The sequence below is a fragment of the Zychaea mexicana genome, assembly GCF_025766255.1.
Source record: "Zychaea mexicana strain RSA 1403 chromosome Unknown BDB00scaffold_72, whole genome shotgun sequence".
Lineage (NCBI taxonomy): Eukaryota > Fungi > Mucoromycota > Mucoromycetes > Mucorales > Lichtheimiaceae > Zychaea > Zychaea mexicana.
The window spans coordinates 195,468-218,003 of NW_026516735.1; the positions used below are offsets into that span (position 1 = coordinate 195,468).

Below are 22,536 nucleotides of genomic sequence, written 5' to 3' on the forward strand. Positions count from 1 at the left end.
CAACTTCACTATCTGGTAGCGCTACACTATTGTGAAGTAGATGAGAGCTGACACGTTGATCAGCAGCAGTCAACGAGCCGGTTGTGATTCGTTTAGAGATGAACCGGTGAGGTTAGCATGGATTACAATTCAGGTTGGTGTAACTGCAATATATTTGAGATGCGGGTGCTGTGCATTTTGGATGGGTGCGCTGGTGACCAGGTTGAAAACGGATAGTTTGCTGTTGTACTTTCGTATAATTAAAAGAAAGGAAGGGACGGTGCAGAAGGGCAACTCGTGTCGCTGGCTGTGTGAGATTCAAGAACAACAAAAAAATAAGGGTTGTTGCACCAAAGTGTTATATAAGCAAGCGGCAACCAGAAACAAGAAACATTGCTCATCAAAAACCTAGTTCCGACATTTGTATTTTTTCCAACTGGCACTGCCACTCACTTCCTTTTAGTCGACCTCTTTATCTTTTTCTACTTTCTCCTTCTTCGTTTCTTCCGCTTCTGTTTACCTGATCTTTGAAATACAATGTACACTGGCAACAATAGCACCACTGATGTACCGCCACCACGGCCGCCCATTGACTACACTCGACACACTCACCAACACAATCAGGCACCGACTTTGTCACCAAGTTCTTACTACTCGATTCACTGTGGGCCCAGTCCAAGTCAGCACATGTCACCAGCCCTATCAGAAGCAAGGAGGCCAGGCGACGTCATCCGTAAATCAACTGCAAATCGCATCACGTCTTACCATGATCGCAAATCGACCTCTAAGCAAGTTACAACCAAGCTGAAAAACCTCTTTGTCAATAACCGAGAACGTGAGGAACTTATGACCGCTTGCTCGAAAGGCGACGTTGATAGAGGTATGTAATGGGGGGAAAAAGGAAGCTAGACCTATCTGGCCATACTTACAGTACACTCTATGTGTGCTTGGATACTGTGAATTATGTGCGTGTGGGTGTTAATGGCAGATAGAAAGAGAGAGTGTGTGATGGTTGCATGCTTCTTTGGAGATGAAGGTAGATGGATGGATGGAATCTAACAGCTTATATATGATTGGATAGTGAGCCATCTGCTTGCACACACCAAACCTAATGTCAATCCAGATATGGTGCGCGATTCCAAACTTCGCACGCCTTTGCTTGTCGCCTGTGCAGCAGGCAAAGCAGATGTGGTTCGGGTGCTAATACGATGGGGCGCAGATGTCAACAATCCAGTGGGAGACGTTATCGGCAATAAGCCGCTTGATTTGGCCGTCATTTCTAACAGTTTTGATACGGTGCTGGCATTGTTGGAAGCAGGTAATACAAAGAAAGGATTACATAATTTAAAACGACGAGTACAGCTATTGTATGCGTGGGTTCAATCATATATGGATATATGGCATTGGGATAGATAGCGTTTTTTAACTGGATTTCTACATATCACAGGGGCCCATGTGACACAGCCTCCTGTCGCACCACCTGCCACTAGTATGAGTGAACGAGACAGTCGCTTGCCAGCACCTGCACACCGTCGCGTTGGTGCCCGATCACCACTTAGCTTGGCCCAGTCGCGACTGGACTTGCTCATTGCACAGCGCCAAAATACCGATGGTGTCAATGTGACCAAGCAACGCGAAGTGTGCATGGATCAAATCGTACAGGTAGATATCAACCCCAAAACATGCCATCTTTCTAACGTTGTACTGATGGATGTATTTTCTCCTTTTTATTTTTCCGCTCTTCGTGATAAATTCCCAGATTATCAAGTTACTACGGTACTTTCCAGCGCCAAAAGAACAACAGGGATCGAGTCGTGTGAACGAAAACGTTACACGCGAGTTGGATGAACTTGCTTCCAAACTTTCATCAATTGGATTGCAGCAGAAACAGCAACAAGAACAAGGGGGAGGAGAGGGTGGGATTGCTGGTGATCCAGGCTCCAACAACAAGGATGATGACGAAGAACTTGAGATCATGACAAGTTTAAGAGACGTCATATCCAAATTACACATATAGTTGTTGTTGTTGTCATTGTTCGTCTTCTATCTGTCTATCGTTCTTTTTCTTCCTAGCTTGTATGCAGTTTTTTGTTTTCCCTTCCTTCTTTTCAAATCATCCTATCGCGTTTCTACCGCTACTACCCCCTCCTGGTCACGCTTGCAATATCGCCAAGATGTCATGACTGGCATGTTTGATCGATGTCTTGCCATTCCTCTCCAAATACGCTGCCAGCTTTGCATAATCTTCTTCCGTAACAAACATGAACGTCGATCCTGACCACAGCGATAGCCGGAACTCTGAGGATGTGGCACATAGCTCCTTTAAGATATCTGTCGCTTCCTATGTGATAGTTCACTATTACCACTTCATTTATCTCACGTATAATAATTCCTTCTTCTCTTCTTCTTTTGCAGATATATTACCTCTTCTGAAAACCCGGATGCATTTGCTAACGTTTCCATGTTACAAATTTTGAGCCGCTAGGAATACATAAATAGCATTGCGATCAGCTGACTGACTAATGGAAAGCGCATACACTTCGCCATGTAGAGTATCTTACCTTTGCAGCATCTGCAATGCGACCACTGTACTTATCAAACCGACTGCGTTTCTTCTTGGCCTCTTTTACTTCTGCCTTTTCCCGCTTTACTCGTTCTTTTTCCTCTTGCTTGGCTTTCTTTTCCTTCTCCTTTCTGCGTTTTTCACTCTGTACAAATAAAGACTCATGATCTTAGCACATATTCATTCCCTGACTTCTTTCTCGTCCGATATGTGGTCCATGTTCACGTTCACTACCTCATCAGCTCTTCGTATTGCTTCCTCTGCTTTTTTTCTTTGGAATTCTTCCTCCAGTACTTCTTCCTGAGCCCGTCGCAGATCACGTTGCTGATTCATATACTATATGTACACATAAAAAATATCAGTCGACTATCCATCTTCCACCTGCTTTTTATTTGACATCCCATGCGTATCCTTACTTCACGATACTGTCGCATTTGCTCCTTTCTCCGCAGCTTTTCGCCTTTCTTCTTGCCAATCTTTCTAACATGAACCCCAGTCGAAGATCCTTCTCCACGATCATTATTATCTTCTGCTGTTTCATCGATATAGTCGTCAAGCAGTTCGGAATCACTATCCTCGTCTAAGGTGCGCAACAATGTGCTGTCTCCTTCTGTACATTTGTATATATATGGTTCGCGAGAAAATTCGTAGTGTGCTTTTGTCAGAAACGCATAAATTGGAGACAATCATACAGCAAAAGTGGTCGTTTTACCTCCTCCAGGACCAGCCCTTAATCGTTCGCGTATTTCCAACAATAATAAAATGCCCAATAAGCAAAGTGCAACGGGTATAAGTATAATCAACACGTCATTGTTGGCCATGCTTAATATAATTTCGTCTCAAATGCCGTTTTGCTGGAAGGGCAAAAGAGAAAGTCTATCTGAACTTTGAACGTCGCACCAAAATATTCGTTTCTTTTGTTACACCAGCACATTCGGCATATGGAACCGACCTGTTTTTTGTTTCCAACTTCTTTCTGTGGCATCATGAATTTCGAAGAAATCAAAAAACACGACAAGCGTAACGATCTTTATGTAGTCATTCATAACAAAGTTTATGACATCACTGCGTTCCTGAGCGAGGTGAGTTATATTGTTTTTCTTGGTTCGTGATAAGTCGTTCTCTTCTTTTTCTTGACTGTATCTTTATAACCTTTCCTCTCTTTTATTACTTTGTTCTCGAATAATATCTAGCATCCTGGTGGTGAAGAAGTCCTATTGGATGAAGGGGGTAGAGACGCCACAGAGTCATTCGAGGATATTGGCCACTCGGATGATGCGCGTGAACTCTTGAAGAAATACCTCGTTGGCGAACTGGATGAAAAGGTCAGCCGAAGTATAGCCACTTACTAGCGGGGTGTGCGCGTATGCAATCGATGAAACTATTCGCTTTGATTATTCGATTGATTGATTGACTTTCGCTTGTTCCTGACCCATACAGAGTGCTCGAGAAACTGTCAGGAAGCCTATACCAGAAGCAAAACCAATCCCAGTGGCGACTGCTGGGAATGCTGGTACAAACTCTAGGTAACGTTTGATCGCTTATATTTACGTAGAGAATGAACATTGATACTTTATTCTATCGTTTTTTTCTTTGTAATCATTAATATTATAATAGCACACTGACGGGTATGGCGATCCCCTTGCTGGTCTTGATTGTGTCCATCATTGTCGTCAAGTACATTTACTCTGGCTAATACCTGCCTTGCTATACCTACCCTCCAAAAAAAACGTCCTATATACACAGAGCTCCTTTATATATCACATATCAATACAAGCAAAGGACATTAGTGTAAAACATATTATTCTCACTCACAAGTATCATTTTATAAATCGACTGATATTAATATACCTAATGCTATGTATTGTTGGTGAGGAGTAGAGAAAAGTTTACATCATTTGTTTGTTTATTAGAGAAAGAAAAAACTTGGATGTGTAATATGAGACGCGGAGGAATAGACAAAGAAGGAAGCGTGTATTAAGCTCTGAGGGTCACGCAAGAGTTTTATCGCGAAAATGTATTACAGGCCTAATTATACACACGCATCGTTATATAATATGTCAGTATTGTTCTAAAATTCAATCAATCAATCGTGGCGTTAGATGTTGTGTATACATACCAATAGGTTCGTCGTTTAGTCACCGCACTGGCCTGCGACGTGTTCCGAATCTTCAATGTCACCGAGGATTTTGAGACTTGGACCTCTACAGCATCCTAAGAAAATATTTTGAGGCCCTACACTGCGGTCTGGAAGTAGACAGTCGCTACCGCGATTTTGCCCGCCGACTTGAAGACAACAGGTTGCAGTATTTCCCTTGTACTCGTTTTCACACTTGCATTTGGCTTGATCGTCGGCCATGACTGTGTTGGTGGTGGACGCAAAGAGCAGAACACAGGTAGCAGCGGCAGCCAAGAACGTTGTTTTTACCATGTTTTGCGATGAAACTGACAAGAACAAAATGCGGGCTCCTCCAGAAAAACATGTGCTTTTTTATATTCTTCTTCTTTCTGCATTTCTCCTTAGATTATCTCTTGCTCTGGGATATACCAATCGTTCTTCTGTCGTGTTATGTACATGGTTTCTTTTTCTTCCCTATGTTCTAAAGACGCGTATAGGAGTCAATTAAGGACCTTGAAAAAAAACCAGGACGCTTATCCAATATTAATGCGCGTCAAGCATAGTACCTCCATGATAGTCTTGCTGGATCTAGGTGGTGACGATTAGTAGGATCACCCTCCTTTTTTTTAAGATGCATGCGAAAGCAAATTCTATTTATCCGGGGGTTGCGAGGAGATTCTGTAGTAGACTGGAAAAACAAAAGAAGAAGGGAGAAATAAAGGACAAAGGGAACAGAAGGAGTTACTACTACCTAGTAGTAGTATGTATGTATGTGACCTAAGTGTACATCTACGCCCTATTTTCGTCCTTCGTGTCCTCAACAAGCATAACAAGACTCATTATTACTCCTGACGGCTTCTTTGTTTCTTTTACTGATCGAAAGATTCTCATCTTTTTGACGTCGATCAATTTTCTCTTTTCTTTGTGTGCATATCAGCAGCACCATGTACGTAAAGAGCCGCTCTTGGTTTTTTACTCATCTCTTATAACCGTCTCGACTATTAAAAATTTAACCGGGTTAATATGATAATAGCTGCGTTAATTCCACGCAGCATCACATCAGTAGAATAATTATCATAGCATATATGCTATCTGACCGCCGTCATCCTATACTACGCCCCCTTGATGCTGCAAGGCGTTTCTTTTCCCTCTAAACAAGAAAGAGGTCTCCTACACTCCTCCACTCATTTTCTCCTTTATCTTCTTGTTTTTTTAAGTTAGTCGCGATATTACTCCGCATGTCTTTTCGTCGTCGAACTCGATTAAGAGCAGGCACAACAGCATAGTTCCTCTTTAACAGGATCAGTCTGGCAAAAATAATGATGATACATAGCGCACCGGGCATCCCATCGAATCAAGTATAGCCATGCGTCCTCGCCACCGTGATTAGCCCCTGATTGTAGTCAGACTATTTATTATGATCACGGTTGCTGATGACGAACCTTACATACGATATAATGTCATCAAACTTTTATCTTTTCCTTTTTCTTGGCAATTTCTCGCTGTCCTATCGGTAGCTCCTTAGCAGTCGAAAACACGGGTGATCAGTAACAAAGGAACACATACATTATCAACTCGCCCATTTCTGAGACGGTGGAAACTACAGCCATTGTCGGCCAACCTTGGACATTTAGCATCGTAGCACGGAGCAGCATATATAATTTATGTCCATGCGATATGCACTATGTATCAGCATACCATTTACACATGTAAAGATATTTATTATCATACGATAGTCTTAATGATGTCCGAGCGAGCTAGACGGAATTATCAAAGAATAAAATAGATGTAAAGCGAGCTTGAAAAGAGGATAGACATGTTGATGGAAGGTTGAGTGATCTCTAAAATGAAATGGTTGTCCAACAGAATAGTCACGTCAATTCAGGCAGACGCGCGCGTCAACAATTTTTTTTTCTTGTTTTTTCGCGACTAGGTCTCAAACCAACATCATGGCAGCCAAGAAATCGCTCAAGACAGCCAACACATCTTCTGCTACCAAGAAGACAACGACCCAATCAACTAAAACAAGCAAGACCAGTGGCACGAAAAAGACGAATGCCAAAGCAAGTACAAAAACACAACAAGCAACACCACAGAAACCGCCACCGCCTACTGTCACCGTAACAGACGCGTCTTCACCAGGTGATAAAAAGAAAAGAGTACAGCAACAACAGTTAGCAGCGACTCGATCTACTCTTTACTTTATATTTTGCTAGTATCAGTGCTGTAACTCATTCTACTATTTTGACACAGATCAAATCTTGCGATCGTCTTGGAAGTTTTTCTATTGTTTCCAATTCCTGTCATTGTTTCGATCACTCTTGAAACTTCCTGTCATTACCATAGAAACATTTGAGAATGCGCTCAAAGTTACCAAAGAACCCTCACTTGCACGATCTGAAGGCAGCTTTCTTGCTGAAGAAATGAACAACAGCCTTATACTTGATTCAACGCGAAAAGACGCAGCACGACAAACGCTTGAACAAATCCTCGTAGCACTTTTGAAACATGTTCAAAGTCAACGGGTCAAGTACGTATTATATATAGCGATATAAATGATCCGTGTTTTAAAAGCAGAGATATTTATTGTCTTTCTCCATCTTTATACATACATGTGTTAGCACATCCAATTGTCACGGCTTCTTGTATGATTTTTTGGTGTCACAACAACAACATAATGAAGAAAACGATAACAGCAATTATGAGCATGAGGATGAATGCAAGTTGAGCAAGCCAAAGAATAGCTGGACTATTTGGGACCTTGCCGTGCCGGTGAAAATACGCGTGTTGAAATCCTTGATTGATCGTATCGAGAAGACGGATCAGATAGTGGAGCTACGTGCTGGTAAGGCTCCTGAAGATATGGTATGGATTTGATTTTGTTTGATTTGCATTAGAAGAAAATGCAAAGCTAATCCATCATGGGATTATTTCTGAATAGCGCTTGGCACCTATCGGAGATGACGCTGAAGGTTGGAGATATTGGATGTTTGACGGTACGTCATCTTGGTACAGATATACAAGTGTAAAGTCATCTATAATCCGGCTAATGGTTAATGTATTTCTTTTTTGGGATGCGATACTAGATATGCGTTTATACAGAGAACTACCAATGCCACAAAAGAAGGGTCTGCCTTTGATGAGGGATACGGATTATACATTTGAGATGGTAAGTCATCATATTGGATCCAAAGTTAGAGTAAAGGTGTCGATAAAAGGTGACGGGAGAGGAACACAAAACACGAGTAGCAAGAACAACGATACTAATCAAAATGGGGTACATTTTAGGTCTGTGATACACTCGAAAGTTGGCAAAGCTGTCTCTCACGGTTCTCGGTCAAGACACGCAATCACAATGGAAAAGCACTTGGCCACACAATTAATGAAATCGCACCCCAAATTATTGCCAAACTAGAAGCCAAGCAGGCAGCAAAAGCACGTGAAGAGGCACGATTGGAAAAGCAGAGATTACTCGAAGCATTACCACGCAAGCGTAGTAGACGATTAGAAGTCAAGGTAAATATCATCGTAGTATTCTTTGTTTTTTAGGATGTAATGAAAGTCTAAGCATTTGCACTATAAAAATTTGTAGGAGGAAGAATTGAGCAAGCGGCTCAAAACAGATGAATTGGAGCAACAGCAGATCGCCGTTGAACAAAAAGAACGAAGACAACAGAGAGAACAAGAAAAGATTGAACAAGAGCAAGTAAAGCAAACTGTTAGTATGATTACAAATTTTATGCACATGCATCGTATAACATTCTGTGTCAAACCAACTCATACATGTTTTCATAATAGGAATTGGATCTCAAGGATTATGTCTATAATCTTATCGATACTAAACTCAATGAAGCTGCTACACGAGAGGAAGAGACTGGTACTGCTTCGGAAACGCGTAAAAGCCGTTCATCGCCGTCATTTGTCACTCCAGAGATTGCGTTTTTAACAGAGCTGCGTGGTATTCTGAGAAAGTCTGCTCCGGAGGAAGAACGCGTGGCAAAGATGCAAGGCTGGGCATTATTGCTAGACGATGAAAACATTGTGCACATTGGAGAAGGCTCCAACGGTGATGCTCCCCTTGTGCTTGGACAAGGCCTTGTTTTAAAAGGGGCTGGTGCATCTGGAGGTAAGAATAAGATAATGAGCTACGCGTGACACTAGGCCGTAGTAGATATTAGTAGCGTGGCAGTATTTTATTAATTGCACACACATGCACCAATAGATCTTACTTCTCCATTACTCAAGAATATCTTGCGGGTGTTTCTCTCGACGTTACCCAATGAAACGACGGATATGGGTATGGATTTACCAGCGATTCGAAAAAAGCTGCTCTTGGACCGATATACAGCAGATGAGAACTTCTCTGGTTTGGAAAACTTTATTCAAGACCTAGACTTAGCATTGCCAGCCGAAAGTGAACGTCTGGGCGCTGTTTCACCACAAAGATATGCAGCAAGCCTTCTCACCCGTATATTCCAGTGAAATCATCCATTCGACGATTCTTAAAAGTGCCCCGCAATCACCTTATGTATATATACAGAAAAAAGAACATATAGAGCTGCCGTAAACATCCTTTAACCCACACCCATCTATACATTCTCTTATTCATTCATAGTTGCTGTGTACCCACCATTACCGAAGATTTATCTTAAATATTGCATATAAACAAACAATGTAGCTCTTCCGTGTATCTATTTTAGAATGCTATTTTCCGCTGGTGGTCGCATAGAATCTACCGTAATACTTTTGGCGGACGTAGTTGAAGATGAAAAAAAATCACATTTATACGGTTAGTTGCCCTCTAGTTTCTGTTCCTTAATAAGCGAAACAGGTATAGTATTTTCCGTATACATACATAAATCATTACATATATGCGTTGTGAAGCCCGCGCTCCATACACACACTAGCATAAAGTAGAAAGGATCAGTAAAAGAGGTTTTTCTTATATCTGCTGTGTATACTCACAACAACAGCAGAATATATATATCTAATTATTCGCTACACCAGTTTATGATGCTCAATGAAGGACCATGTAAGTGATATGAATCCAAACGTATATGTACATATTGTACCTTCCATTATCATAAGATCAGTATGGAGTATAAATCTTTTAAAAACGACATTTGTTGTGCTGGCTCAAAACAACCTTGATTTTGCATGGGGAATTTTAGGTCTTATGTTCCGATGGCAATGGCTACACCAGAGGTTGAAGGGCTTACCTAAATATATTGTATACTTGTTTTTAACATGTTCATATCATGGATACATAGACGAAATAAGCTGTGTCGATCTCTCTCCTCACATGGGCCTACTATTTTGGCTGTTGCAGCATATTTTTAATCACCATAAGGAACAGGCAAACCATCTCACGTAGTGCTAAGGATATAATGTTAGTGCACAGTGTCCTTTTGTGAAAATCTTGAAAAGATATTTTTCGTATGCATCATAAATGTAAAGCATGGGAACATTGCTTTGTTGCGTAGCCATAGATGACAGTACTATAACTGGAATCTATTGAATGGTGTTGTGCGAGGATATACCTACTTTAAAAACTTGTGTTTGCTGCGTTTAGTATCATGATTGTGAGGATGTCTATGCTACAGAATTGAACTGTGCTTAAAAACAACTCCAGCTGTCAATCCACAAATTTTTTTTAGAACTTTATTTTCTTTTTACACAATACAATGGACGTAGACCAAGAACAAATTCAGGTGCGATTGGTGAGTCGCCAGGAAAAACATGCTATTCCTGACGCGGCGATCCGTGTACCCACTGCATTTAAACGTTTCGGTTTGTCCGAGATCGTCAACAACCTTCTTAGTCACGGTAAGCTTTCTTTCTTCCAAGTAGATCGCGACAAGAGCTGCATGTTCGTTCCCAGTAATAAGCGACTATACTGATTCAACCTGAATACTTACACAATTGGAACACATGTAGAGAAGCCGATTCCATTTGATTTCTTTCTCGACGGTCAGATCCTTAGAACCAGTCTTGCTGATTATCTCTCTGAGAAGCGATTGTCTACTGTAAGGGCTCTATCACGGGTGCTTCATTTTTTTGGAGGGTGGATTTAACTGATACCACGGCTTTTTTTTCTTTGCAAAAAGGAAAACACGCTCACTATCGAATATGTCGAATCAATGCTTCCACCTACACAACTCAGTGCTTTTCAACACGATGATTGGATTAGCTCTGTGAAAGCACATAATGGGTACGGATCATGCTGATACAAGGTTATAAAAAGATCTTCAAGAAAGAAAATGGCTTGTTCGACTGACAACTGTATCTCATTATATATGCATGTATAGTTTATTCTTAACGGGTTCGTACGACAACATGCTTCGATTATGGAACAAGTCAGGAGAATGCGTAGCAACATTTACTGGACATAGCGATGCTGTCAAATCTGTTGCATTTGGCCCCTCAACTGGTAAATATAAACCGACCTTTGTGGCCTCTTTTGCAGTTGGCAAGTAAGACTGTTGTTGTGCAAATTTGACTAAATCAAATATCCTTATTAACCCAATAGATTCCGAAGCTATTATATTGTCTGGATCATTGGATCACACGTTGATGGCATGGGCTGTAAGTTAGGAAACAAGCTTGAGTTACAAAAAACAGTTCGAGGGAAGGGATTTGACAAAAAACGAGATATACTCAACTGGTGCCATGGCGATACATTTTCATCTAGTACAATGCGGATAATGGAACACAGCGTGATTTGTATGAGTGCAAGGGACACAAGGCCCCAATCGAGTCGATTTCAGTGAATGCAGACAAGGAACTCGTACGTTTGGATTTCAATTCTTTTTCAGTAGATTATGTCAGCAAAATGCTAATCCAATTAATGATTTCATAATTGAAATATGTTTAGATGGCTAGTGGATCAGCAGATAGCACGATCAAGATCTGGTCTACTGCAGAGCCTGAAGAGGATGAAGAAGAAACTGCTGCTGCTGGAAAATCGAAGCGAAGAAAGACGGAAAAGAAGAGTGACAGAAAGACCAAGGCCAGTATGTGCACTTTGGAAGGACATGTCGGTGCTGTCAATGCAGTTGTTTTTGACGATAGCGACTCAAGCGTCGTGTATTCGGGTGGCTGGGACCATTCGATCCGATCCTGGAACATTGAACAACAAGTGAATCTTGTTACAAAGGTAAAGGAAAAAGAAAAGATGGCGACCAGAGGCAGGATAGATAGATAGATAGGCTAGACGTAGGCAGATCAAGCTTCGTTCCCTTCATTGTAATTGCTAACAATGACTGTTTGTCCACACAGAACTGCGAAAAAGTTGTATTGGATGTTGACTACTCTTCTCGTTCGCGATTGATTGCTACTGGTCACGCTGACAACGTTTTAAGATTGTGGGATCCTCGTTCAGAAGGTAATGTATCTTTGATCATCGTCCTTTTCCCCCCTCCTTCTACAGTGTGATAAGAGGAAAAGCTGGCTCACGTTTGCACATGTTATTTAACAATTCTATATGTAATATGAAATCTATAAATAGAGGGCACGAACGTGAAGCAATCTTTGCGTGGTCATTCGGCATGGATTTCTTCGGTATCTTGGTCAAAGACGTCGGAGCATCTTTTATGCTCTGGCTCGTACGACTCTACTGTACGCGTATGGGATATTCGAAGCAAAGGTCCTCTTTACACTGTCAATGCAGCCGATGCCTCTTCAAACTCTAAAGTACTTTCTGTTGACTGGGACGAGCAGTTCATCATTAGTGGTGGTGAAGATAAGCACCTGCGGATATATCAAACCAAAGCATAAAACCACACTCATTTAGCTACTGATAACAACGTAAAAAAAGAATTTGATAACCATTTTTACACACATTTATGCATTTTCATCCTCTTAATAAAAGTAAAAAGCTTACACATTCATATATTTGTTCCAAGTAAATATATACATGTTCACGCCGTTCTGCTGAATGCGCAGTGAATTTCCTGCCTGTTCATTTAAGTGTTGTTGACATGTCACGTCTGCTTGGTGAAAGTAGCACGTTGTTATGAATACGGGAATGATGTTCCCGCGTCGCCAGGAGACAGTTATCTTAAACGGATCAGATAATACATACTCAGTTAAACAGCTATTGTCTTTGTGATGTATACTAGCAACGTTCTCTGCAAAATTTTTAGGAAGGAGCGTAATATACGCTGCGTCAATCATCATCACTGGGTTTGTAACCACTTCTGCAGCTAACCCCAATTACACACATAGCGCACGCTGCATACTATCCCTTACATCTTGGGCTTTTGTGATACCCGAATCGAGTAATGATGCTTGCTTTCAAGAGCAGAAGCGCTGTTGTAAAAGAAAGATATAAAAAGACCTAGTGTAATTGCGATTGGCCGCCGTAACGTGAGAAAACACTGCGGAATAAGAAGTTTTTTTTTTTTTTTGCATGTCTGATAACTGCACGTTTGCCTCTCCCAGCAGAAAGAAGCGGTATACCAATTTCGGTACCACACATACGAAACGCCACACCACTACAGCAAACAGCAAGCTTTGACCTTTTTTTTTCTCCACTTATACTTTCAATACCACTCGAAGCATACACACAACCCACTTTTCACACACCCTTTCGCTTACTTTCCCTGTCTTTCTCTCTTTACTTTCTTTCTTTTCTACACACCACACTACACTACACTCACACATTTAACCACAACGACAAAATAGCCACCATTCTACACTTACGCCCTTCACAGCAACCTACCTTGCATGCATCTCAACCCATGGAGGATCAGGTGTCTTACCATTTTGCAACGGTTAAACAATCTCGGCAGAACAGGCAGAGAATGTATGTTTATCACTTTCTTTTCCCTTTACGTATAAATGCTACACGCGCTTGGTTTTATACCAAAAAAAAAAGGAAGAGCAATGCCCAAAAGTTGATAACTTGGACTTTAGTTAAAATTTGTATTCACGCCTCAATGCCGAACACGCATTCATTTTATCTCTTCTTTCCCATGTAGTGAGTATCAACTCAAGCTACGCCAACAGCCAAAGCAATCACGCATGTGTGGTGTAGGCGAAAAAGGTAAATTGTAGTTTGTGGATATTCGCCCCTGGCATTACAATTTGTTTTCGTTTTTTTAAATTATGACTCGGCATTTCCCGTTTACACAGCGGACCGAAGACCAATAGATCCTCCACGTAAGCTTTTCGTTTTAAATTATTGATTGACTCCTCGCCTTCCAGAACGGCAGTAAACTAAAAATATTGTGACGTGTATGTGTATATATATGTACAGCCATCGTCCAACTCAAAGTTAATGATCCGAATCTGTCGTCCATTGATCGAAGGTATTGAAAGGATTGTTGGGTGTGGCGAGTCATCCACGGGAAGAAGTGTGTGAAAGTGTGAGAGAGGGAGAACAGTGTGTGATTGTATTTGTGTATTCACGCTTTACTTGTTATGTGTCGGTTTTCTATAGCTCGTACTTGCAGAATCCGTACTACTTCATGTACGCTTCCCTTATGGCTGCAGATCTGGATGAAGAGTTACACCTGCTGCGGGACGGCAAAACAAGAAGCACGACTGGGTCAGTGGTTTCGTCACTGTATCATTTAAAGGACATTGACAATTCGGATGCTGGGTTCTTTGTGTTTCCCGATCTGTCCGTGCGCGTCGAGGGCAATTATCGTCTTAAACTAAGCTTGTTTGAAATCATTGGGTGAGTTTGTATATGGAAAAAGAAAGGGATGGAGAAGGGGAGCGGAAGGAAAGGAGAGCCGAACGTATTGTTTTCTGAAAGCACACATATACCCCTTCACTAAATGGGGACGTGAACGAAAACTAACTCATTCTTGTGTTGTTTCTGTTTTTTTTCTCTTTAGCAAAGATGTATTTCATTGCAGATCGATTATATCGGATGTCTTTATTGTATACTCGGCCAAAAAGTGAGTTTGAGTATTCTAGAAAGAGTGAGATCATGACGATCGAATTATCATGGGTAACTAAACTTCTGAGATACTACTATTTTCTAAGGTTCCCTGGCATGGAAGAATCGACTTTTTTGTCCAGGGCGTTTGCAGATCAGGGGCTGAAAATTCGGATACGGAAGGAACTTCGTCGTCAGCGAAGGAAGCTGAGCCGTAGAAAGGATTCAGACGAGGCCGACACTACCATGTTTTCTGAACCAGAGACCAAGAGTGGCAAGCGCGTCAGAAATGGAGAGGACGACGAGGACGACGACAACGGCTCTCCGCTGCCTGATCATGCAATTGCTACAACAACAGATCAGTCATCAGAAACGGCTGTTTTGAGCGATACGCAAAGCCCATTTTTACGAACCGCAGCTTACGGATACCCTGACGCCTCGACGCCACCGACTCCTGTTGCTGTTGCTGCTGTTGGTAGTGCTAGTACTAGTGCTCCTCCACACCATCATCATCATCATCATCATCATCCAGTAGGAACAACAACAACAACAACAACTTCAACAGAGCAGCAACAGCAACGACAGCAACAAATCATGTCCGATATACCTCCACAACATTATCCTCCTCCTTCTCGTGAAAGAACAGCATCCTTGGACGATTCTCGAGTAGCAGACATTCCAAATCGAGCTGCAGCATATGATATTCCGCCGGATGCAGCCCCCCGAGCTGCTGCCACTTATTTGGCACAACGTCAACACGGATCTTCACCTGCCTTAGAACCTGTACCCTTAATGCGCGTGCACCATCCACCACCACCACCACCACTACCGAACCAACAAGATCAACAACAACAACAACAACAGCAGCAGCAGCAGCCAATGGCCGTTCCCATGGATTCATCACGGGCGCCATGGCCAAGCGAGTATCAATGGCGGCGAAGAAGTGAAGAACAACAAATGTATGCACCTTCCCAACATGTTGCATCAGGTCGGATAGCCGTGCCTCTAAGCATTTATTTCGCACTTATGCACACATTTTAGAAAGTTGCACTCTGGTACTAACCTAACATTGTGCATTTTCTAGGCCACGGTGGACTCGCTAGCGTAAGCGTGTCATCTATCAATAACAACAGCAACAACAACACCAAAGGCGTCCCAGTAGTAGAGGGTACTGCCATTACTGCCGCTCCTCGTTACTACCCTGAATACGCACAACAACGCAACACAACACTCAGCCATCATCATCCTCATCAACTTCATCATCATCATCCAACCTTGCATCCACTTTTCTCTACGCCCGAACAACACGATACCCTCTGTACTTTGCCATCTTCCCTTGATCCTAGGAGCGACTCTCCACTGTTATTCAGTGGTGATGACGGCGGCACCGGCGGGCCCAGGACTACCGGTGGTGACAGTATCAGGAGCAGCAGTGGTGTCTTTGCGGAAAGGTCACGAACCCCATCGGTGATCAATAGTCTTTTGACTCAAATGCACATAGACCCCAAAGTAATGTCGAGGAAGGACGGCTTCTCAATACCTACCACTACAGCAACAAAAACAAGTAGCTGGAAAATTCAAGGGAAGGATGGAGAACATGGATGGTTTTAAATGTTTTTTTTTTATTTTCTACAATGTAATAATGCGCGGTTTTTTGGGGTTGTGGCAAGAGTAGGGAAAGGTAGGGTGGGAGACGAATTATCTAAAAAAACACAGCACATACACACACGCACACACAATCAATTAATCAATTATACATAAGACACACATGCACATATCTCCATCATTTGGATTTTCTCTTTCTTTTTTCCCCCTTTATATAGGAGTCTTCTTTTTTTTTCATTATAAAAAATCAAAAGACTAACACGCATGTCATACACGCTCTCGATATATGATACGGTGTATGTACAAATCAGTGGGTGGATCGTATTTATTCTCATCACGCTATAAAATGTCGCTATAACTGTCACGGCCACCACTACTACGTTTGCTTTTTGTTGAATAGTACAATTGTTGATATCCTTTCACTTCTTTTCGTGCCTTTTCAATATCTGCGATTTCCAATTCAGTTTCTGCTTGCACACCGTCGCGCTCCAGTGTTTCTTTCGAAACAGCATCCGCCACGTCACTCGCGTTTTCCTCAATCACTTTGCGTAAGACTGGATCTTGAATCTTGGATAGGATTCGATTTGTGTTCGAACTCGGGTTTCGTTGTGGCAAAGCATAATACTTGCGCATCTCGTGCTTGTCTTGTAGAGATAGCTTATCATTATCCACGACTCGACTACAAAAAGAAAAAAAAAATAAGTTTTTTGTCCGAGACGGATGGAGAGATTATTATTACCTTGCTATTCCCCGTTTATGAATGCTTTGGTATAACAGCTTGTGTTCAATGGTGGTATAAGTATACAGTCGATAGATGAATACATCCTTGGTCTGGCCATAGCGGTACACGCGGCCGACACCCTGTTCGTCATGCTGGGGATTCCAGTCCGAGTCGCAGAGAATCATTCGATTGGCACCAGTGATATTCACACCCAGAGAACCAGCTCGGGCAGAAAGGAACATGATGTGTTGTGTAGTGCTGTTATTGAATGTCTCGATAATAGGTTGTCGTTCCTAGTAGATCAATCAGTACATGGTGTAAAGTTCTATTGTGATCACTACAAACACTTACAGTAGCGGGCGTGCTACCATCAATTCTCGCTGTTTGGAATTGGAGTGTTCCCAGTAGGTTTTCCAGGTAATCTATTATATTATAGTGTATGAAGAGATTAGACTTGGCCTCTCTGTTCACGTTTTAATGTAAGGAAAATTACCCAAGCATAAGATACTATGTGAAACAATGACCAACTTGTCGTTAGCATCTCGACATGCTGTGGCGATGCCAACAATCACTTCTGTCTTGGAAGAATGCCGCGGGTCATCTATATCTAGATGTATTAACGAATATCAGTCGTGTTGTCACTCATCATTTATGGCAGTCTACAAAATTTAGTATATTTGTAAAACGCTCCACTGCAAATATGATGGCTTTACAAACCTGGGATGGTATCAAATAACTTTTCAGCCATGGCCATTAGCTGGGTGGTTTTGATAGCTGTACTGATCTCCATCATTTCTTCTTCAAGTGCAATATCGGATTCTTCAAGTTCATGATTCCTTTGCGTAGAAATTGTTGGTACTGGCATCACTTTGTCTTGACGTCCCACCGCCATCTAATCAATAAAAACAAAAAATTCAGCACGACATAACCCGAAAAGAAAGGCATTAGAAAAATGACCAACAACGCTCGTATCATTATATTACCTGATTAAGCACCGAGGGATGATTACAGATGGCTCGTAATACACACAAGTTGATCATTGGATTTTCTTGGATATCCGTATGTTTAAACAGATGCAACAACGACTCGTATCCTTTGTATTGCAATTCTTTTAACTTGCATCCAACATAATATTCAATCTTTTTAGGGAGTTCCTTTGCCAAAATTGTAGTGTCCCGACTAGATAAAATGTAGACGTATAACGTTCAGCTTTTTTGCATGTGATATGTGTTTATATAGGTAGAAATAGTAAGATTTTTACCGAAGAATGATATCAGCAGTTAGCAGCTGTAGCTTGAATAACTGTTTTTTTGCCATATAAATATTGGACGCTGGTGAATCCGCATATACATTTTGAATTGGTTTCAGATACAAGTGGTTGAACTCTTGTTGAGCTGGTAAATAATTGGGACACGCGAATTCGACGACATGATAAAATTCGAGCAAATTGTTTTGCAGTGGTGATCCAGTCAGGCATAACCGTGCACGCGTCTTGACGAGCTGTAAAGCTATGGTGAGTTGTGATGTGCTGTTTTTGATTCGATGTGCTTCGTCGGCGATCAGTATTGCTGGACCTGGATCGACGAGCATGGTTCGTATCAAGTCTCTATCGTGGCTCTCCCGGAGCACAGAAATACGAAATTGTTCATAGCTCATCAACAAGATACCGCCATCCTTGTACCAGTGTTGAAGGTATTTCAGTCGTCGTGATGCAGATGCCATGGGAGTATCTGATTATGTATCAGCAGTTATCTTTTTAGTTGCACACATTAAACGAGGTTGGAAAAGCCCTCTTTTAATTCGTACCAGCATAGTTGTAGATGTTTCCGCTAGTCTCAACACATCCGGGAGGTCGCCACTTGTCGAATTCATTCACCCAATGGCTCAACGTAATTAGTGGAGCAAGAAGTAATATTCGTTTTGACTGTTTCGGTAGTATACAAAGAAAAAAAAAGGAAATTGTAACTTCCAATGAGTGTGTTACTTTTATCATGATAAAACCACAAGTAAAAAAAAAAAAGATGGTATATTTGCCTTGAATTCATCAAGCTGAAAGGATGAGCTATGTTCATGCTTTGCCATGACATCTAACAGGGTGGTAACAAAGGTGACAGTTTGTATAGATTTGCCTAAACCCATTGAATGCGCAAGCACACAGCCTTGTTTTCGTTCAACAATGTGCTTCCACATGAACCGTACACCCTCAATCTGGTGAATTTTCATGCGTATGAATTATCCCAGATAATAGATAAGTGTCAATATATCCAGTGGTAGATTCTCTCAGAAAGTTCATGAACGAACCTGGTGTTCTTTGAGGTATTTTGACATCCCATAAGGTACGCGTATCTTCTTACTAGGATCTGTATTCTTTGGATTCAAAACAACTTCAACTTTAAAACGTTTTCGATCATGTTTGACGTCTGGACGTCGTTGTTGTTGTTGTTGCTGTTGGTGCTGCGACGATGAATGTTGATCAAACAGCTGATAATACAATGGCATGGTTGTTGTGGTAGTACTACTGCTACTTGGATCGCCGTCATAATGAGTCAGTTTGGTAAGTTTTGCGGTGTACACCAGAGTTTTGGAGTCATTAAAGATGCTTAATGGTAGACTCTCGTTATGCCATTGGCGTGGATCGCTTGATCGTCGTCGTTTTCTAAAGATTTTCGACATTGTGGGTAGTGCAAAAAAGAAAAAAAGTAAGCTGCTGAGCCTGATAAAGCTCGAATTATTTTCTTACAGCGCATTAATCATAGGCCGCAGCAGGCTGTTTCTTTTACCAACACATACAGTAAATACTATATACACTTGTCAATAAGGTACTATTGCTATTTACTGCTACGGCTACCAGTAACCCCGGTTATTCTCTTTATTGATTGTGTGCCTATACAAACGTTTGCTGATTAGACGTCTTTGTTCGCTCCTTTTTTTCTTTTCTTCACCACATAACCAGATTTATCATACTATGCCCCACATTGAAGTAAAATGGACTGGAAAACGATTCCAACTACATTTTAATCCGGAACAATTCGAGCATGCGACTGTGCACGACTTGAAACAAAAATGCCACGAAACCACGCATGTCGATCCAGCAAGAATGAAACTATTGGCCTATGGAGGTAGACAGAACACGAACCCATAATGAACAGAAAAGGCGTGTCGACTAATGTATTGTTGGGATCACTATATTTCAAGCTGTCATGAAAAACGATCAAGAACGACTGATCAGTTACGGAGTAAGAGACGGTTCCAAAGTGATTCTTATGGCTGCGCCTGCCAAGGTAACAAAACAAATTCGATATAAATGCGTTGAAAGACAAAGTATAGATAATGACCCCAAAAAAATGTATGTTTGAAAAAGGCAACGGAAGGTGTTCCTGGAGGTGCTGAAGGTCAACTGCTCGCAATGATTGGCGCAATAACCGAGAAACTAAACGGACGGATTATGCCTGAGATTGACTCGTACGAGAAGCGAGTCAAAGAGTTCATGTCGAGAGCACCAGAGCAAAAGGAAGCAAAAGAACAAAAAAAGCTGGTGGATTATGGAACGTACTTGAACGAGCAGTTGATGAACATTCTGTTTGACTTTGACGGTATTCTCTGTGGACCCGAGTATGAAAAGGCACGCAACCAACGGAAAGAAGGTGTGCGGCAAGGACAGGCATTGTTGGATAAAGTAGACAATATCAAAGCACTTGTAAAGAATTAGAAAAAGTATATTTCTTGTAAATTCGTCAAAAGATGGGGGGGAACAGAACAGAACAGAGCAGAACAGAAAAGGAAAAAAAAAAAGAGACAGAAAAATAGCTAATGTATGTGTTGGCACAAAAGAAAACAGAGAGGAAACTATGGGAACAGTACAAAGTCATCATCAGCGTTGCTGGAAGAAGAGGAGAATTCGTGCTCGAAACAGAAGGATGGGGAAGAAGGGTCAGCAGTTAACTGAGCAAATTCTGTAAAGATTGTTTCGTCATCGCAAACAGTCTCGTGAAAGTTGTTGTTGTTGTTGTTGTTGCTTGATTCTAGCAGTGACGACGACATGGAACAAGTCGACCACGTCTGGGATTCGGGGATGCTACCAAACAAGTCGAGCTGCTGTTTATCAGGTTCTTTTACTTTGTTGTTGCTTGCTGGTTTGTCTGTATGCTTGTTGGCGAGTAGTGGTTCTTGCTCGTGGTTGAGATGAAGGGTGGAGTTGTTGTTGTTGTTGTTGCGGGGATGAGGATGGTGGTGGTTGGGGTAAGGTCGGAAGCGCTGCTGTGGTTGAATGTGCCGACGAGGTGATGGGTCCTTGCCAGCGGATCCGACTACAGGAGGCAGTGGCATGCGTTGTATAGATGGAAGAGGGGCGTCCAGGTAAGAGTGTCCGTGAGTTAGAGTAGTGTTAGATTGTAGTAGTTGTTGTTGTTGCTGCTGTTGCAAAAGACTTGGAGGTGGGGGCTCTTCGTCGTCGCTGCTCATGGTGGGAGCTCCCGGCAGGCAAGGATAAAACACGGCTTCGTCGCAGCAACCAGACAGCCGTTCGGTCCCTTGCGGGCGGCCAGCGAGCTTTGGTGGGTGGTCCAGTAGTTGGTGGAGGGATTTTCTTGGTAAGCAAAGTGAGTAGTCATTTTGAGAAAGATGGGTTGAAGAAGAAATGAGGGTTCTTTGAGGAGGAATGGTTGCTTTGTGGGGTAGGGACACTTGGGTTGTGGGTTTTCTTGAAGACACAAGCGATATAAGAAAAGACCCTGCTTATCACTCGTGTGGAAGATAAGTTTTACGTGTGTTTGGAAAGTCTTTCTTGCTGTATTTCCTTTGCACCTTCCTTTGCCGTTGGATTAATGGTATGGGCAAAGAATGAGAGAGAAAGGCTTTTTTGTATGAAAAAAGGGAAGAAAAAAAAAAGTAAGAGAGAGAGAGGGAAGGGGAAGCAGCCAGATACGCTGTCTGAAAAATAGTACGAGAATTTGGGTTTGGGTACTGTAAACCGCTATATACTGTGCACCCCAACAGGTCCATTTCCGACGCCTTGATTGGCTGTTCCTCCACTTCGCCACACGTTGCAGATTGCCTTTGCAGATGCGTCCTTTCCTTCTTGTTGCTGCTGCGCATTTCCTATGTCTACATATAAAAGAAGCTGTTCTCATTCACGCCATGGGTATCTATCTCCTTCTTTCTTCACTTACCATGCGTACTATGTGTTTCTCAGCTGCCCAAAGCAACCTGTGTGAGGGCGAAGGGAAACGAGAATAGACTCAGCAGCGTATGAGGCTTAGATTCTAGTTTCAGGGCAAAATCAATTTCACTACACGATTATCTCTCCTCGTCCAGGTAGTACACGGAACACGCTCTTTTTCGCCATGGCATCATCATCAGTGTGCTTGCTATTGATAACCTTACTGTAGACCCTACTCGGTGGCTGGTTACTTCACTAACTAACCATTGCTACGCTTGCTCCTATAAGATGACACCCCGTTGATTTGATAGTACAACAACAACAACAACAACAACAACGGCGTATACATGAAAATGTATGGACTGGAGTGCGTCAAGTGCGAAGCTCCTTCATCCATATATTCGGCTTGTAACAATGAGTCAAGTAGTCACCAGCCCCACTGCAAGGAGAGTAAGGATCTATCCAGCAGGTGCGTGGTAGAATTACCTTCCCCCTGTGTTTT

The 22,536-nt window shown here is 42.0% G+C and overlaps 9 protein-coding genes across 9 annotated transcripts; 6 read left to right on the plus strand and 3 right to left on the minus strand.

The window, feature by feature from the left end:
• Positions 1 to 516: 516 nt before the first annotated feature.
• BDB00DRAFT_790417 (ankyrin repeat-containing domain protein) lies at positions 517 to 1,799 on the plus strand (the record flags this gene model as incomplete). Its single annotated transcript, XM_053120955.1, has 4 exons — positions 517 to 859; positions 1,061 to 1,297; positions 1,427 to 1,641; positions 1,767 to 1,799. 4 exons carry the CDS (start codon positions 517 to 519, stop codon positions 1,797 to 1,799), a joined length of 828 nt encoding a protein of 275 aa, XP_052976641.1.
• A 264-nt stretch (positions 1,800 to 2,063) lies between these two features.
• Positions 2,064 to 3,425, minus strand: BDB00DRAFT_559795 (uncharacterized protein). Its single transcript, XM_053117849.1, has 6 exons — positions 3,255 to 3,425; positions 2,959 to 3,152; positions 2,774 to 2,878; positions 2,541 to 2,687; positions 2,404 to 2,460; positions 2,064 to 2,320 (listed from the first exon to the last, which is right to left on the minus strand). The coding sequence occupies exons 1-6, from the start codon at positions 3,361 to 3,363 to the stop codon at positions 2,132 to 2,134; spliced, it is 801 nt and encodes a 266-aa protein (XP_052976642.1). The 5' UTR covers positions 3,364 to 3,425; the 3' UTR covers positions 2,064 to 2,131.
• Positions 3,426 to 3,528: 103 nt separating this feature from the next.
• On the plus strand, positions 3,529 to 3,894 carry BDB00DRAFT_768930 (cytochrome b5-like heme/steroid binding domain-containing protein; the record flags this gene model as incomplete). Its single annotated transcript, XM_053119781.1, has 2 exons — positions 3,529 to 3,624; positions 3,736 to 3,894. 2 exons carry the CDS (start codon positions 3,529 to 3,531, stop codon positions 3,892 to 3,894), a joined length of 255 nt encoding a protein of 84 aa, XP_052976643.1.
• A 2,602-nt stretch (positions 3,895 to 6,496) lies between these two features.
• BDB00DRAFT_838253 (uncharacterized protein) lies at positions 6,497 to 9,347 on the plus strand. Its single transcript, XM_053124632.1, has 9 exons — positions 6,497 to 6,803; positions 6,915 to 7,191; positions 7,283 to 7,526; positions 7,603 to 7,657; positions 7,748 to 7,830; positions 7,950 to 8,177; positions 8,254 to 8,379; positions 8,460 to 8,787; positions 8,884 to 9,347. Exons 1-9 carry the CDS (start codon positions 6,611 to 6,613, stop codon positions 9,141 to 9,143), a joined length of 1,794 nt encoding a protein of 597 aa, XP_052976644.1. The 5' UTR covers positions 6,497 to 6,610; the 3' UTR covers positions 9,144 to 9,347.
• Positions 9,348 to 10,331: 984 nt separating this feature from the next.
• Positions 10,332 to 12,548, plus strand: BDB00DRAFT_838255 (WD40-repeat-containing domain protein). The gene is made up of 9 exons (XM_053124633.1): positions 10,332 to 10,487; positions 10,599 to 10,687; positions 10,769 to 10,872; positions 10,970 to 11,091; positions 11,191 to 11,246; positions 11,353 to 11,448; positions 11,536 to 11,817; positions 11,940 to 12,045; positions 12,169 to 12,548. Exons 1-9 carry the CDS (start codon positions 10,346 to 10,348, stop codon positions 12,435 to 12,437), a joined length of 1,266 nt encoding a protein of 421 aa, XP_052976645.1. The 5' UTR covers positions 10,332 to 10,345; the 3' UTR covers positions 12,438 to 12,548.
• Positions 12,549 to 14,146: 1,598 nt separating this feature from the next.
• BDB00DRAFT_769027 (velvet factor) lies at positions 14,147 to 14,748 on the plus strand (the record flags this gene model as incomplete). The annotated part of the gene is made up of 3 exons (XM_053119786.1): positions 14,147 to 14,343; positions 14,507 to 14,569; positions 14,658 to 14,748. Coding segments are annotated over 3 exons (351 nt in total), but the record flags the coding sequence as incomplete, so codon positions are not given.
• A 1,746-nt stretch (positions 14,749 to 16,494) lies between these two features.
• On the minus strand, positions 16,495 to 18,598 carry BDB00DRAFT_768964 (P-loop containing nucleoside triphosphate hydrolase protein; the record flags this gene model as incomplete). Its single annotated transcript, XM_053119785.1, has 7 exons — positions 16,495 to 16,834; positions 16,895 to 17,169; positions 17,228 to 17,298; positions 17,370 to 17,483; positions 17,594 to 17,768; positions 17,860 to 18,055; positions 18,138 to 18,598. The coding sequence occupies 7 exons, from the start codon at positions 18,596 to 18,598 to the stop codon at positions 16,495 to 16,497; spliced, it is 1,632 nt and encodes a 543-aa protein (XP_052976647.1).
• Positions 18,599 to 19,417: 819 nt separating this feature from the next.
• BDB00DRAFT_790424 (uncharacterized protein) lies at positions 19,418 to 20,585 on the plus strand (the record flags this gene model as incomplete). Its single annotated transcript, XM_053120956.1, has 3 exons — positions 19,418 to 19,430; positions 20,072 to 20,157; positions 20,238 to 20,585. The coding sequence occupies 3 exons, from the start codon at positions 19,418 to 19,420 to the stop codon at positions 20,583 to 20,585; spliced, it is 447 nt and encodes a 148-aa protein (XP_052976648.1).
• BDB00DRAFT_838299 (uncharacterized protein) lies at positions 20,570 to 21,773 on the minus strand. Its single transcript, XM_053124634.1, has one exon. It carries the CDS (start codon positions 21,335 to 21,337, stop codon positions 20,723 to 20,725), a length of 615 nt encoding a protein of 204 aa, XP_052976649.1. The 5' UTR covers positions 21,338 to 21,773; the 3' UTR covers positions 20,570 to 20,722.
• Between the last annotated feature and the right edge of the window lie 763 nt (positions 21,774 to 22,536).